The sequence below is a fragment of the Ctenopharyngodon idella genome, chromosome 2, assembly GCF_019924925.1.
Source record: "Ctenopharyngodon idella isolate HZGC_01 chromosome 2, HZGC01, whole genome shotgun sequence".
Lineage (NCBI taxonomy): Eukaryota > Metazoa > Chordata > Actinopteri > Cypriniformes > Xenocyprididae > Ctenopharyngodon > Ctenopharyngodon idella.
Window position 1 is genome coordinate 14,697,803 of NC_067221.1, and position 14,884 is coordinate 14,712,686.

General features: G+C 38.0%; 1 protein-coding gene across 10 annotated transcripts in view; it reads left to right on the forward strand.

Annotated features, from left to right (window-relative positions):
- col15a1b (collagen, type XV, alpha 1b) overlaps window positions 1-13,467 on the forward strand; it is a 51,568-nt gene extending 38,101 nt beyond the window's left edge. For 3 of the 10 annotated variants that reach the window (XM_051874505.1, XM_051874557.1, XM_051874547.1), the window contains 25 exons: window positions 134-175; window positions 294-356; window positions 485-520; window positions 728-811; window positions 900-965; window positions 1,214-1,249; window positions 4,536-4,598; window positions 4,686-4,775; window positions 4,855-4,890; window positions 4,994-5,047; window positions 5,135-5,191; window positions 5,274-5,333; window positions 5,459-5,500; window positions 6,069-6,093; window positions 6,208-6,282; window positions 6,915-6,940; window positions 7,466-7,564; window positions 7,674-7,818; window positions 7,992-8,056; window positions 8,169-8,297; window positions 8,400-8,501; window positions 9,296-9,358; window positions 9,448-9,645; window positions 9,755-9,870; window positions 12,352-13,467. In XM_051874505.1, coding sequence (XP_051730465.1) covers window positions 134-175; window positions 294-356; window positions 485-520; window positions 728-811; window positions 900-965; window positions 1,214-1,249; window positions 4,536-4,598; window positions 4,686-4,775; window positions 4,855-4,890; window positions 4,994-5,047; window positions 5,135-5,191; window positions 5,274-5,333; window positions 5,459-5,500; window positions 6,069-6,093; window positions 6,208-6,282; window positions 6,915-6,940; window positions 7,466-7,564; window positions 7,674-7,818; window positions 7,992-8,056; window positions 8,169-8,297; window positions 8,400-8,501; window positions 9,296-9,358; window positions 9,448-9,645; window positions 9,755-9,870; window positions 12,352-12,568 — 1,989 coding nt within the window. In that variant the 3' untranslated portion in view covers window positions 12,569-13,467. Of the gene's footprint in view, window positions 1-133; window positions 176-293; window positions 357-484; window positions 521-727; window positions 812-899; window positions 966-1,213; window positions 1,250-4,535; window positions 4,599-4,685; window positions 4,776-4,854; window positions 4,891-4,993; window positions 5,048-5,134; window positions 5,192-5,273; window positions 5,334-5,458; window positions 5,501-6,068; window positions 6,094-6,207; window positions 6,941-7,465; window positions 7,565-7,673; window positions 7,819-7,991; window positions 8,057-8,168; window positions 8,298-8,399; window positions 8,502-9,295; window positions 9,359-9,447; window positions 9,646-9,754; window positions 9,871-12,351 lie in introns of those variants that run through there. The other 7 variants (XM_051874538.1, XM_051874563.1, XM_051874516.1 and 4 more) reach the window with 6 other exon arrangements.
- The last annotated feature ends 1,417 nt before the right edge of the window (window positions 13,468-14,884 follow it).

A 14,884-nucleotide genomic window follows, 5' to 3' on the forward strand; every position in this document is an offset into this window, starting at 1 on the left:
GTGTCATTTCTTGAGTGTTGTCACATGAAAAGATATAATAAAATATTTACAAAAATGTGAGGGGTGTACTCACTTCTGTGAGATACTGTATATTATATAGTATTAATATACATGTTCTGATTCCTTCCTGTAGGGACTTCCTGGAGCTGACGGAGCCCCCGGTTTGTCTGTAAGGGTTTGTCAAACTTCACTACAGTCTTACTAAATGGCTACATATAAACACCCCAAATAATTTCTAAACTCAAATGAGTTCACAATGTCATGTTCCTGATCCCTGTCTCTTCTCTATTCAGGGTGAACCAGGATTGCCAGGACCTGATGGAAAACCCGGATTAGCTGGTTTACCAGGAGTCAGGGTTAGTCTTCTGTTTCTTGCATTCTTGGAGAAATCATATAATAATGTACTAAATAAGTATTCAATTTTATTATACAATAAAATGTGTAATGTTTTTGGCTGTTGTTTTTGCTACTTTACTGTAAACAGGGGCCAAAGGGAGACAAGGGCAGTCCAGGAAAGAAGGTATTATATTGTTTATTATTTTGAGCAGTTATGTGACATTATGGTCTGACCTTTGACCCTCATTATTCACACCAGATATGAATAATGAATAATACATGATGATATTCAGCGCAAGCTGAGTGCACAGTGTGTGATTTTTGCAGCCTGAGAAAAAATTCATTTTGTGTGTAGTACATGCTGTAATTTGCTGTATTGATTGTGACTCAGGGTGAGCGAGGTCATGATGGACTGAGCATCACAGGGCCTCCCGGCCCCCCTGGCCCTCCTGGACCAATCGTTAACTTTCAGGATGTAAGTACTGTATGGAGTGTGATTACCTGCTTTGCTATAATATTATGTCTGAGATCCTAAAAAATAATTATTTTTTTCCCACCTCCAGCTCTTTTTTAATGATACAGCAGCCAAATTAAACCTCACTAAGATCCGAGGACCGCCAGGCCCTATGGTATGTAAAGCAGCTCACTGTTTTCCCCTCAAAAGCTTTTTAAGATGCAGCATGTTTAACATGGATAGTACAAACATCAGCTTTTAAACTATATTTTGCAAGAAGCGTGTCTGGGAGCAATCAAGTTCCCGCGCCTGATGGCACAACGCTGCTAAATGCCTGGCATGTCCACATGATCTGGAAAGGGTTTGTTCTTTGATCATGCATCACATAATCGCTTGCTTCTCTGTGTGTGGTGCATGTTGCAGGGCCCTGAAGGTTTGCCTGGCAGAGCAGGATTTCCTGTAAGAATGTCCTTCATCTTTCTGTCTGCTTTATACATTGAAACTATTTCAAGATGATATACTGGTGATAAAATGATGCAAGTAAGGGAGTATTCACACTTGTAGTTTGGTTCCCTTTCAAGGGAACTTGCGCTGCGCCAAAGCGCTTTGGGAACGCCTCTGCATGATTGCGTCGTGAAACACATGTGAAATCAGTCCAATGGCGTGACGGAACGTCATAGGCGGGTGACATCATGACCAGGAAACTATAAAGCACTCCTGAACCAAACAGTGTTAGCTTCTGTGTCTTCAGCAAGCGCTCTGTGTGAAATTGTCTCTGTATATTTATCTAGACAGGACTATAATGGCGAGCAAACAGCAGTTTGAATCGTGTGTTCCTTCCTGCACTCGCTACACTACAAGTGGGGATACACACGATTTATATGTTGTTTGTTGGGAGTGGAGCATGCACGTCAGCTCTCATTGGGGCTGACAGTGTTCATTCATAAAAATGTCCCGATGTGTAAAGAAAAGCATACACTATCGGGAGTTTTTTAGCTCCGCTTCTGTTGGCTTTATTCTCGAGGGAATAAAAGTCTAATGCAAGGCTCGTATCTCGCATTTGCAGAGGCAGCGTGTGGATTACGGTCTGCAATAACAATATAGTGGCTCAGATCTCGCGTTTGCCGAGGCAGCGCGTGGATCACGGTCTACAATAAAGATCTATGGCTCGGATCTCGCGTTTGCCGAGGCAGCGCATAGATTTCTGGTTTGCAATAAAGAATATGGTTTGGATGTCGCGATTGCCGAGGCAACGTGTAGATTACGTGCCCATAACTTATTTATATAATATATATATTATACTTGCATATATTTGGAGGGAACTGAGCAGATGGGATTTTCCCTTTCTCTCTTGTCCCTTTTGCTTGCAAACTGTTACGAGCTATTCAGCCTGTCATTCAGCCTGTCATTCAGGCATTCTTGTATGTTTGTTTTCTGGCTGCATTTAATTTAAAAGTTAAATGAAATATTATCTGCTTTGAAAAGTGTATGTCTGTATGAAAATACTGTATCCAGCCTCTCATCCAGACCAAGAAACAAAATCTGCTCTGCCCAGTTAGGGCCTTAGATGCTTACAACCACAAAGCTGCCCTGTGGCGTAAATCAAATCAATTATTTGTGTGTTTGGGGTCCCCGCGGAAAGGGTACCCTGCATCTAAGCAGACTTTGAGTAAGTGGATAGTTGATGCTTTATCACTGGCTTATGAGTCGGCCGGCCAACCTTCACCTCTTATGGTCTGAGCTCACTCAACTCAGAGTATGGCTGCATCTAAGGCTTTGCTTTCGGAAGTGTGTGGTGCGGCAGGTTGGTCCTCACCGCACACGTTTGTCAGGTTTTATAACCTGGACTTGGCCTTGACCCCGGGGTCACGGGTGCTCTCTTCTTAGTGTGCGTGACACGATTTCACACAGACAGGCACTTGTTACTATGGCGGCGTGGGTATATCGTTCCCAAAGCGCTTTGACGCAGCGCGAGTTCCCTTGAAAGGGAACGTCTCAGGTTACGTATGTAACCATGGTTTCCTGAGAGGGAATGAGATGCTGCGTCGCATTGCTATACTCCCAGCATGCCTGTGACCGACTTGCTTCGACCTATCAGAAGCTAATACTCTTTGGTTCAGGAGTGCTTTATAGTTTCCTGGTCATGACGTCACGCCATTGGACTGATTTCACATGTGCTTCACGACGCAATCACGCAGAGGCGTTCCCAAAGCGCTTTGACACAGCGTCTCGTTCCCTCTCAGGGAACCATGGTTACATACGTAACCTGAGACGTTCTCTTGGTTCTTTTATTCCGAACCAAAACAGAAAATTATACATTTTGTCCTGGTTTGATTAGAGTCATTTTTAAAACCCAACCTAAAGATACAAAAAAACCCTAGCTTTTATGAAGTATATTTTGCGGTGGAACTTAATGAACATCCAAAACAATGCTGTGAGCTGGGCTAAATGTGCTTGTTTTATGTGCGTACATATTCAACTGAGAACTCACGAAGAGTGCTGCAAGAAAACGCTCTCTGATGCTTGTACCGAAGTATAATGGGCATCATCGTGACTATGACGAGAAGAACCCGTATGCTTGAGCATTCTGTTCTTTTTAGGGTCACATCTTGTGACATCACATCCTGTTTTTGGTTTGTTTAGATGTCTTTGGTCTGTGTTGCATTCATATTTCAGTCAAACTGCACCGGAGTTCATTTGGAAGTGCATTAAGACCCATCTTTTCAGTGAGTACGCTTGTTTGGGGCACACCAAGGTTCGGATGGCAGCATTCACACTCCGCACTAACAGAGCAATCGCACATGAGTTTGTTTTAATTGAACCAAACCTGTCAAGTGTGAATACACCCTAAGTTGCTGAGAGCAACAGATCCCATGGGTTAATCCATCTCAAGTGGTCCAATGAAGTTTGCTTGACCATTTTTTATTTTAAATACAGATGTGTGGTTGAATAAAAATAAAAAACTGGTGGGTTTTTTTTTGCGATACAGAAAGGTGTGTAATAACTCAAAAAAAAAAAAAAGGTCAAGCAACCAACTTTATTTGAGAAGTTGAGATATACTGATCCATCATCATAGTGCATAGTGATTTTGCCAGTTTACGTTAGTTACCTAAAATGTTCATAATTTGGTGGTTGTTACATTTTTCTCTCCTCAAAAATGTGTGGTAAAAACCACTAATGAAGGAAGATTTCAATACAAGTACAATACATGTACAAAAAAAAAAGAGAGAAATAAATCAAGGTTACACAGAGGCACTTACAATGAAAGTGAATAGGGACCGTTTTTGAAGTATTAAAAAGCAAAAATGTGAAGCTTATAAAATTATAAAATTACTTCTTTTATAGCAAATCTTCTTTTCTGTCCTGAGTATGCGCTTTGAATTATTTGAATTTTGAATGTTTAAATCTTCATTTTTAAGGGTTTACAGTATTACATTGTCATGGTGATGAAAACTGGATATAACTTAACACTAAAATTATTATAATGCATATTGTTTATGTCTTGTGGCTATACTGTTGAAACAGTGAGTATTTTAACATTTCCAAATTGGCCCGATTCACGTCCATTGCAAGTGCCTCACTGTAACTTTGATTTTTGCTGTTTTTACAGAAAAGAAGGAACATGTCTAAATTATATTTGTGGTAATCAAAATTATGTGAGCTTACTCTGTTTTTTGGAGTTATAAACTTTTAAATAAAACATTATAATGGTGGAAATAACTTGAACGAATATTGTCATGCTCAGGGCCCAAGGGGACCAAAAGGTGAAATTGGGTTTCCTGGTATTCAAGGACCTCCAGGACTGAAGGTATGAGTTTAAAATATGATCAGAAATGACCTGCTGTACTATAATGAAGCACAAACTCTCCCATCAATTTATTGTATCGTCTGAAAGGGAGAAAAGGGGGAGTCAGGCATATCCATAGCTGCTGATGGTTCGCTAATAACAGGCCTGAGAGGATCCAGAGGACCAAAAGGAATCAAGGTTGAAACTATTTCCTTTTGAGCTTGATCTTTTTTTTTGCTCCTCGATTGTCTGACATTGATGTCATTGTACTTTGTAGGGAGACATCGGTCCCACTGGACGACCTGGGATTATGGTGAGATTCATCTCTAACACCAAACTAAAAGCATTCATAAATAAATACTACTATAGAAGAATATATATATTTATATATATGTGTGTTTTTCTATGATCTTTAGGGGCCGATTGGACCACCAGGACAAAAAGGAGAATATGGAATGCCTGGTCGACTAGTTAGTTTTATTAATTTTTATCTGTTTATTTATAGTTTTACATCTCATAAATGCTTATTTCTACTCACTCCCTGAAATTTCTTTTAGGGTCGGCCTGGAATAGTTGGAAGGAAAGGGGACAAGGGAGATGCTAGTGGTCCCCCTGTAAGTAAAACATTATTTTCTTTGCTTCCATTGTTTTAAATCTTTAAATCTAAATATTTATAACAACTTACCTGTATTCAAGGGTCCACCTGGTCCACCTGGACCTCCAGGGCCACCAGGACGAGTGATTGGCCTCAATGGAGTAAGTTTGATTCTCTTAGCAGATTTGCAGTGTATTGAAATTAAATTGAGCATCACAGTGAGGTTTATCCTAAAATGTGCAATTTTCACAAAAGTTATTAAATGATTCTGCTCTGAATCTTGAAGACAGTTTTCCCAGTTCCTCCTAGACCACACTGCAAAATACCAGTAAGTTAATGAGTGAAATTCTCCGATTGGTGGTTTGGCGCATGTCATTCTGGCTCGGCTCCTTCCCCTAATACACTAGCCCTGCCCACTTTGCTCTTTAAGGTGCTTGGGTTTATGGTCTTAAAAACAGCATAGAACAGGCTTAATTTACAAAACAGATCTAAATTACATTTTATTTAAAGTCAATATATATATTTTTTTAGAATTTTGTCAACTCAATTATGCCTGCCTTATGCTGTCATTTACAAATTCAGGAATGTCTCTTCTCTTCATGGTCCCTTAACCCAGTATCTCATCTCATCTGAGGTTCTCTTAAGCTCACCAAAGCATGTTGCATGAGCTCTAACATTTGTTGGGCTCATCAGTGAATTCATGGTGTTTCAGGATCTGGTGTGCTGCGTACATTTTAAAATGTCACACTAACAAAACAGTTCACTACTGAATATGCTGACATTAGCCGGCATGGGTTCATATTCATTTTATTATTTTATATCAGACAATATTTTCTCAATCATCTATTCTGTCGAAAACTTTGTCTAATTTTATACAAAAAATGTTTGTCTTATAGGTCAACAACAACAATTCACAACAAGGTATATGTAGCAGCCTTTTCAACAATTCGTTTTTAATAGTTAAAAGCAGATTAAATAATGAATAAAGAACTTTTGAGGTTAAAAGGTTAAATCTATTTTTTTGCATTGAAACAGGCAATGGAAGAGTGCCATTTGGAGTCAAAGGAGAGAAGGGTGATGTAGGAAATCCTGGATTGCCAGGAGCTCCAGGTATAATAAAAATGCCTTATTTTGGAAAATTAAATATTAACCATTAACCTCCTCATGCTCACTAGTAAAACACCGTATGCTCACATCCCAGTCTGACATGAAATTTCTCTGTACTATACGTCTCTCTGTTTGTAATGAATTTCTTGAATAAATGTCTCAGTTACATTAGATAGTAGGCCTATAGATAACAGTCATTTCTGTTGGGTTTATTTTGTTATTGAGAGGAAAGCACATAGCACATATTTACATATGTCCTGCTCTCAGCAGTTCACTAATGGTATACCGTTGCAAAGGTATTTCAAACTTCTTTTTACCCTTCTACTTCATTCCTAAATTTGATGTTTACTCTGCATTTATGTATAAGGCTAGCAACTTCATTAAAACAATATTTGATCTCCATAACCTTAGATCTATCGATTATTTCACAGATTCTCGAATCAGCATATCACTAAGGGCATTCTGGGCTGAGCGAGTGGCCCTGAGCAGACTGAGCGAATAGAGAGGAATCTTCAGAAGAAGCTCTCTGCTCCCCTCAGCTCACATGCTCTGTATAGCACACATTGACTGGCAAAGAGTCCAATGACTAGTTATCAACACTTTCGTATTGATCTTTATGTTTTATCTCTTCACAGTGCCTATGTTTCCCCAAGATTATGTGGTAAGTAAATCTCTTTTTTAGCATTTGCATAGAAGGACACTTAAAATAGACAAAATTTTAACACACCCTTGAGTTTAAGATAAGTCAGGGGTTTTCAAACTGGGGAGCAAGTGTAGCCCCTCTAGTTCGCACCTGCCCGCTCCAAGCAGGATTCAAACCCGGGCCCGTCCGCATGGGAGGTGGGCGCTCTAACAAGGAGGCTAAAGACCGCAGTCTCTAGCGTCAGCACCTCTTGAATTTAGGGGAGTGAGGTTTACATACACAGCTCTTACTAGCCTACGTCTGTTACACAAGCTCATAAAAGATTAAATGCGCTTCCATTTTTTTGTGTTTGTCTGGATTATGACAGCTTACTTTGCCAAAAGCGCCAGCAGAAAAAAATCGGAGAAAAATAGTGTAAAAAATGTTTAGATATATAACTAGTAATGAATAGTAATTAATTGCCTGTTCATAAAGTGATTGCCATTGCTGTTGTTTTGTGTATGTATGTATGATTTTGTATGATTTTGAGTATGTGTCTCTAAGGGTGCTAAAGGTTATAATGGCTACAAAGGGCAAAAAGGAGAGAAAGGGGATCCAGGTTTGCCTGGCACTCCAGGTCTCCCTGGGAGAGCAGGCCTTGTGGTAAGTCTAACTAAATCTCACTATTAAACCAGGTCTCTAAATGAAACAAAAACTTGAACCAAGTCTGTCCTTCTTTTAATAAGCCCTAATATGTGTTTTTGCATTTTAGGGACCTAAAGGGGACTCTATTGTTGGCCCTCCTGGGGACACTGGTGCCCCAGGCCTGCCAGGACTGCCTGGGTATGGAAATCCAGGACCACAAGGGCCACCAGGACCACCTGGGCCACCAGGTACCCCGTCGGCATATGGCTCAGGTGACAAACACTTTATCATGACTTAAAATAGTGAACTTTTCCAAACGTTTTAGATGACTAGCTTGAGCACATTCTTAAACAGATTTCTTTTAAATGACTTTATCAAAGCAAATAACTTTTTATCAACAACTTACTCAAGCATCAAACTTCTGCTTTACTTGTTTCTGTCTCAGCTGCGAGTCTCCCTGGACCTCCAGGTCCTCCCGGGCCGCCTGGTGCTCCTGGCCATGGAAACCCTGTAAGTCAGATGTCACAGAACTCAGCTGTAGGGGAGCAAGCTCATAAAGGATTAAATGCAGCTTGATTTTTTGTGTTTGTCTGGATTATGACTGCTTACTTTGCCTTTAAAGGTGAGCACATATAGAAACAGTCAGACCTTGATGAGAGAGACCAGTCGAGCTGCAGAAGGGACACTGGGATATGTTAACGACAACAGTGAACTGTACATCAGGGTACGAGGGGGCTGGAAGAAAGTTGAGGTATCTACTTATTTTCACATTTCCCTTCATAACGAACGTAAATAGATCAAAATGTCTTTGTTGTCTGCTTATTCTTATTTTGATGTGTAACTGTGTTTTTAGCTAGGAGAGCTCATCCCAGTTCCCCAAGAGAGTTCCTCATCTGATTTGTCACAAGGCCTGAGCAGACCCAGCGACCACAGTGTACCCAGAGTTCACAGCCAGGTGCGTCATACTACATATGCAGTAGTCTGAGGGATGCACAGGCATTAAAATTGTGGGTGATTCTGATAAACTGATTTTTTTTTTATGTTAGTGATAAACCATACACAGCTGATATTAAAATTCTGTGCTGTTTTAAATAAATAAAAATTACAATCAGTAATTGTACTGTTACAAGTAGTAGTAATGTTATAACAACATTATAACATATAATTTAAAAATGGATATTCATTTTGAGATCAGTGTTATTTTAGAATCTATATTCTATAGTTCTATAGTATTATTTTTCTATTTTTCAGTTATTTCAGTTTTAGATTGTTTTATTGATTTTTTTTTTTTTCATGATTTTTCTTTCTGTAATTTTTTTTTTCAAGTTTAAATTTTTCATGTAATATTTAAACTTTATTTAAATTGACAAAAGCTATTTTTAACACTTTTAGTTAACAGTATTTGAGATTTGCTAAAAAATTACATTTAACAAAGTTAGTAAATTAACTTAAATATAAGTGAGTGTTAGATTATGGCAAAGGCAATCGAAATGTAAAAATAGGGGAAATTGAAGCATGAAAAATTAATTAATATCCAATATCGTACTTTTAAATGATAAAAATCTAATATCGGACAATAAGCGATATGGTACCGATATCCCTAATATGGCCTTAGAATCATTGCTTGTCTACTACCATTTATCAGACCAAGAGAAATGTTAAAATATTCTGGAATCAAATGCTCATTTCAGCAATAATGTTATATACTGTATCTTAGTGTCTGATGTGAACATATAATGTTAATTGCAGGAGTTAAAGAGCGTACTGCCAGGCTTCAATGTTCTTCCACACACTGCACACTCGATGCCTGCGGTAAGGATTGCTTAAACCTTGTTGCACCTTAATGATTGATGTGAAAAGGTGTACACTTTGACATGACCTCTGACCTCTGAACTTCGCAGTTGCACCTGGTGGCACTCAATACCCCATTCTCAGGGGACATGCGTGGAATCCGAGGGGCAGATTATCAGTGTTACCAGCAAGCCCGTACCAGGGGCCTGACATCAACTTACAGAGCTTTCCTCTCCTCTCACCTACAAGACCTATCTACCATCGTCAAGAAAGGGGACCGCTTCAACTTGCCAGTGGTGAACCTCAAAGTACGTAGGAGCATATTTGCACGATAGATTGCAATGAAGAGTTTTTTTTAACAATGTGTTCTCATTACATATAGTTTGCTTAAGTAAGCTTCTTGCGCATCCTCTCTAGGGAGAAGTGCTCTTCGGCAGCTGGATGGCTATGTTCTCCGGCAATGGGGCTGTTTTTGATCCACTTACTCCGATTTACTCCTTTGATGGAAGAAATGTCATGACAGATCAGGCTTGGTAAACAGCTTTTTCTTTTTAATTTTTTAGACATGTAAACTAAATTCTAACAGTCTAAATAATCATTGGTTCCCAAACCTGTCCTGGAGGACCCCCAGCACTGTACATTTTGGATGTCTCTCTCATCTAACACACCTGATTCAACTCATCAGCTCATTAGTAGAGACTGCAAGACCTGAAGTAGGTGTGTCAGATAAGGGCGACATATAAAATGTGCAGTGCTGGGGGTCCTTCAGGACAGGTTTGGGACCACTGGTCTATATGTTACAATACTTAATGTATTAGGTATCTAAACATGAACAAACAATGAACATGCATTTATTAGGGGCAAGCACTGAAGGTGCGTAGGCACCTGTTGTATCTATTGGCGTTCTTATTATTAGGGGCCAAGCACCAAAGGTGTGTAAACACCTATTGTAATCGTTAGTGTTCCTGTTCTTCTTCTTCCTCTCTTGAAGTCCATGGCAGCCCATAGAACCACTTGCACGAAAGTTATGAAATTTGGCACACAGATTGAGGAGAATCTGAACATTAACCACAGCCTTGTTGGAGTCTCTAACTTAATCGCTCCAGTGCCACTAACTTTCCAAAGTTTCTCTTACGTTGATGCTAATAACTTTTGAACCGTAAGGGCAGAAACAAAGTTCTTTTTTCCACTGATTCCTTGGTTCAAGACGATTGCACCCTGTGACGTCATTTTTTTGAAAATTTTTCCATCTTTTTGAATTGTACGTAAAAACTACTTTTTAGAACTCCTCGTTACCTGTTAGTTTGATTTACAGGAAAATTGAAACAGATCTACTTCAGACCATGCTGACAAAAAGTTATGGAATTCAAGTTGATTCATCAAACCGTTCTTGAATAATATGCGAACGAATTTGACAAAGAGTACACCAAAATAAACGTGAGGCTATATCTCCGCAACGCTTTAGCATATTCTGACCAAACTTGGTGTGTGTTATGACAATGATGACCTGAGGCTACCTGCACAGTTTCAGCACAGTGCCACCTAGTGGTCAGGAGATATGAAAAATTGCTTCTTTTGCTTATAATTTCTGAACGGTTTGGCCAAAAATCACAAAACTCTTAGAACTCTTAGGTCTCTTTAAATTCGGTGCAAGCCAAACGATACCCAATTCCCCTATAATTGGCCATTTTGGATGTCGGCCATTTTGAATTTGGTCATAAAATGCTGTATTTTATGAATGCATTGGCGTATCATTATGAAACTCGGTATGTATATTTAACACCATACACTGAAGGTACTCAAAAAGTTTCGGGGCAGTGCCACCTTGTGGTCAAAAGTTAAAATGAAATTTCAGAAATTGCTAAAAGCTTTTGATTAATTTTGCATAGACAGTTATTCTGATTTTCACCAAAATCGAACTGTTGACAAAGTTGACTATATGTATGATTTTACAGCCCTTTTTATTAAAAAGGATCTTAAAATGTCTTTAATTGCTCATTGTTGAAGTTGGTCAGATGCTCCCAGCCATGCTGGCATGACTTATTGTGCCTTCTTTGTGCTTGGCCCCTTAATTGCTGCTTGCATCTATATTTAATCTTAGTCGCTGTACTTTCTGGAAAATAAGTTTTACCTGAGTGACTATAAGTTACACCAGGTCAAAATTGCATTGTTGAGAGACAAAAAACACAGTCGCACTGGTGTACAAGTCACATTTTATTTTTACATTCAGATATAATGTAAAATACCTGTAAATAAAACAAACATTATAAGCACTATAAACATTATTTTAGTTCCCCTCACTCCGCAAAACAAATTCTTTAAATTTAATGGCATTGAGAACAGAACAGGAATGAAAAAATAAAAGTATAAAACAAACATAGGTAACACTTTATTTTGAAAGTCCACTTTAGACATTCTACTAATTATACTTAACTTTGCAACTACATGTCAACTACCAGTCATTAAAGTATTAGTAGACTGTCTGCTTAATATCTCCTAACACTTTATTTTGATGGTCCCCCAACAGACATTCTACTAAATATAACTACAAATAACTTTCATGTCAAGTACGTCAACTTATTCTACTAACCTTAACCTAACTACTACTCTAAAAAGAGTTAGTTGACATGTACTTGCAAAGTTACTTATAGTTAGTAGAATATCTAAAGTGAATAAATTGTAATGGCATTCATTAAAAACATTATTTATTATAAACTAATTTATTTAAAGTGAAACCAAAACTACCAGCATGTGGGAAATGCGCTATACAAATAAATTTGGGTTCATGTACCTTTCTCATTCGGCATGAATCCAAATGTGCGCGCTTTGTGTGCTTGACGTTAATTCCATCATGTAAGTTGCTTTGGAATATAATTTATTTTAGATGATAAAAAAAGTGACATTCTGTAAATGTTAAAATATATATTAACATTTCAAGTTGTCTAAATGAATATTATTTCATATATTATGAACAAACATAAATTAATAAATTGTACATGTTACTATGACTCAAGGCCTCAGAAACTGGTGTGGCACGGCTCGAGTACAGTGGGCATCCGAGTAACAACTAACTACTGTGAGGCATGGCGGACGGGTGACGTGGCGGTGACCGGACAGGCATCTCTTCTGCAGACCGGCAGATTGCTCGGGCAGCACACACGTAGCTGCTCAAACCACTTCATTGTGCTTTGCATTGAGAACAGCTACATCCAGGACCCTGGAAGGAACTAGAAAGCTGACCATTTTAAAGTAAAGTAATGCAGATGTAGGGAGCAGCAGTAGCTGGACTGCTAGGGGAAATATCCAATCTACTCTTTTTTTTATTTTTAGGGATAGAGTTCCTGTGAGAAGCAACAAGCCAGGGAAAATGGCACTGCAATCATGTTTCAGTTCTTCTCTGAGCATGGTGTAAATATGTATAAATCACCCACTGATATTGTTCAGTCAGCGCCCCACCAACTTTTATTCAACTATTAGAATACCAAAGAATACCTCAGCCAGACATCAAGCAAGTGTAGATCCATTGTATGAATTCACTGCATTACTGTGTGTCTTCTCAGATGGTCTCAGTCCCTCCTTAAAATGACTAATACAGAGTTTTGTGTGTGTATAATATTAACTACGAAATTAAAACCACAAACATCAATAGACACAAGATGCTTTCTTTTAATCAGACTAAATATCAATATTTAGATATCAGTATTTGGATATATTCAAACAACAGTTTTGGAAGTTGTTTAAATGCACTATATTAATAATTTCTTGTGTTTTTTGGGTTAGAGTTTTTCATGAAGCTACTTTCTGTGAACTTGCATTTAAACTCGTATTTAAAAGAGGAAAAATGTCTAATTTATCATGTAAAAGCACATAAAACTAAAATCCAGTGCCAAGTACATACTTACATAGGCATTCATTTCAAAAGTTGACAGTGGCCACAACCACATTATAACTCTTCACTGTGTTTAATCTTTCTATAATGACATATTTAGAAAGACAAAATAGAAAATAAGATACATTGTTTATCTTCTAGAAGCCGGGTATAATTATGATACAAGGATAGAGAGACACCTCCCCCTTTCTTTTTTTTCATATTTGAATGGTGCTCAGTGAATAAATGTTTTGTTTTATAAGTATGGCTGGTCTTTCTTTAAGTTGTGGCACGTTTAGTGGGGGCATTGTGGGGGGAAATAGAGATTTAATGTACCTGCTGTCTCTTCTTCAAGGGTAAATGAGACACTCCCTTTCAAATGCTTGAGGTTTGTAAGATTTTTGTAATGTTTTTGAAAGTTTCTTATGCTTACAAGACTGCATTTATTTGATTACAATTACATTAAACAGTAATAATGTGAAGTATTATTACAATATCAAAAAAAAATTTCTATTTAAATATATTATAAAATGTAATCTATTCATGTGATGGCAAAGCTGAAATTTCAGCATCATTACTCCAGTCTTGTAACATGATCCTTCAAAAATCATTCTAATATGTTGAATATTTCTGTTTAAACTGATGCATTTTTTTGAGATTCTTTGGTGAATAAAAAGTTAAAAAGAACAGCATTTATTTAACAAATATTTTGTAACATTATAAATGTCTCTTGCTCTTTTGATCAATTAATGCATCCTTGCTCAATAAAAGTATTAATTTCTTTCAAGAAAAATATTACTGACCTCAAACTTTTGAAGAGTAATGTATATCAGGTCACAAGGTGGCAGAGTGGAGACATAAAGCAGGATATGTTACTCAAAAAAGCACATAGTTTGATTCAGAGCTTATATACTGTAGGTGTACAATGTGACATTAATATAATTTTGTGCTAAGCTTGGCACAAATAATATTTTAGTGTTATTCTTTGCAAAGCTGAAACTTGCTGATGCCAAGTTTTCTCTAAAAAGTATCTAAAATGTTTTAGCTCTGTCCTAATAACCAATTATTGTTGGCCTCATTCTATTACAATGCATCATGTCATTGCCTGTTTTGTATGTCTGCAGCAGAGACTAGTTTACTGAGCAGTCGGACAAATAGAAATGCTCTGTCAGCCTGATTCAAATGGCTCAATTCTACCAGCAGGAAAGAGGAGTTTGCTATAGAGCACTAACTACAGATAATAGCTGCTCATCAATCTTTGCCTTCAGGCTGTGCGTCTGCCCTGGCTTGTTTCATTCTCGGGACATATAGTTCTGGCCATATACAGCCTCATTTCATTCACAATAATGAATTAAAACCTTTTTTCTTTCTTATTATGTCTTTACACTGCTGCCCCAAAGATGCATCAGAAGCAGCATATATCACAAGAAGGTGCATTTACAGTGTTTAGACTATTTATTATTAATACATTTAGTATTTGACCAGTATAAACCAGCTGACTGAAATATTTTAAATCCCTGATCATGAGAACTGCATGTGTTTCCTAACAACATTCACAGGGCAGATTCGCAGTAGTTTTGAAGCATAGCTGAACTCCCCGGCTAAACTGAGGCAGGGTAACGAGTGATCAATGTGGGCGGAGCATATTCCTCCGCGCTGACCAATCAGAGCGCTCCCTT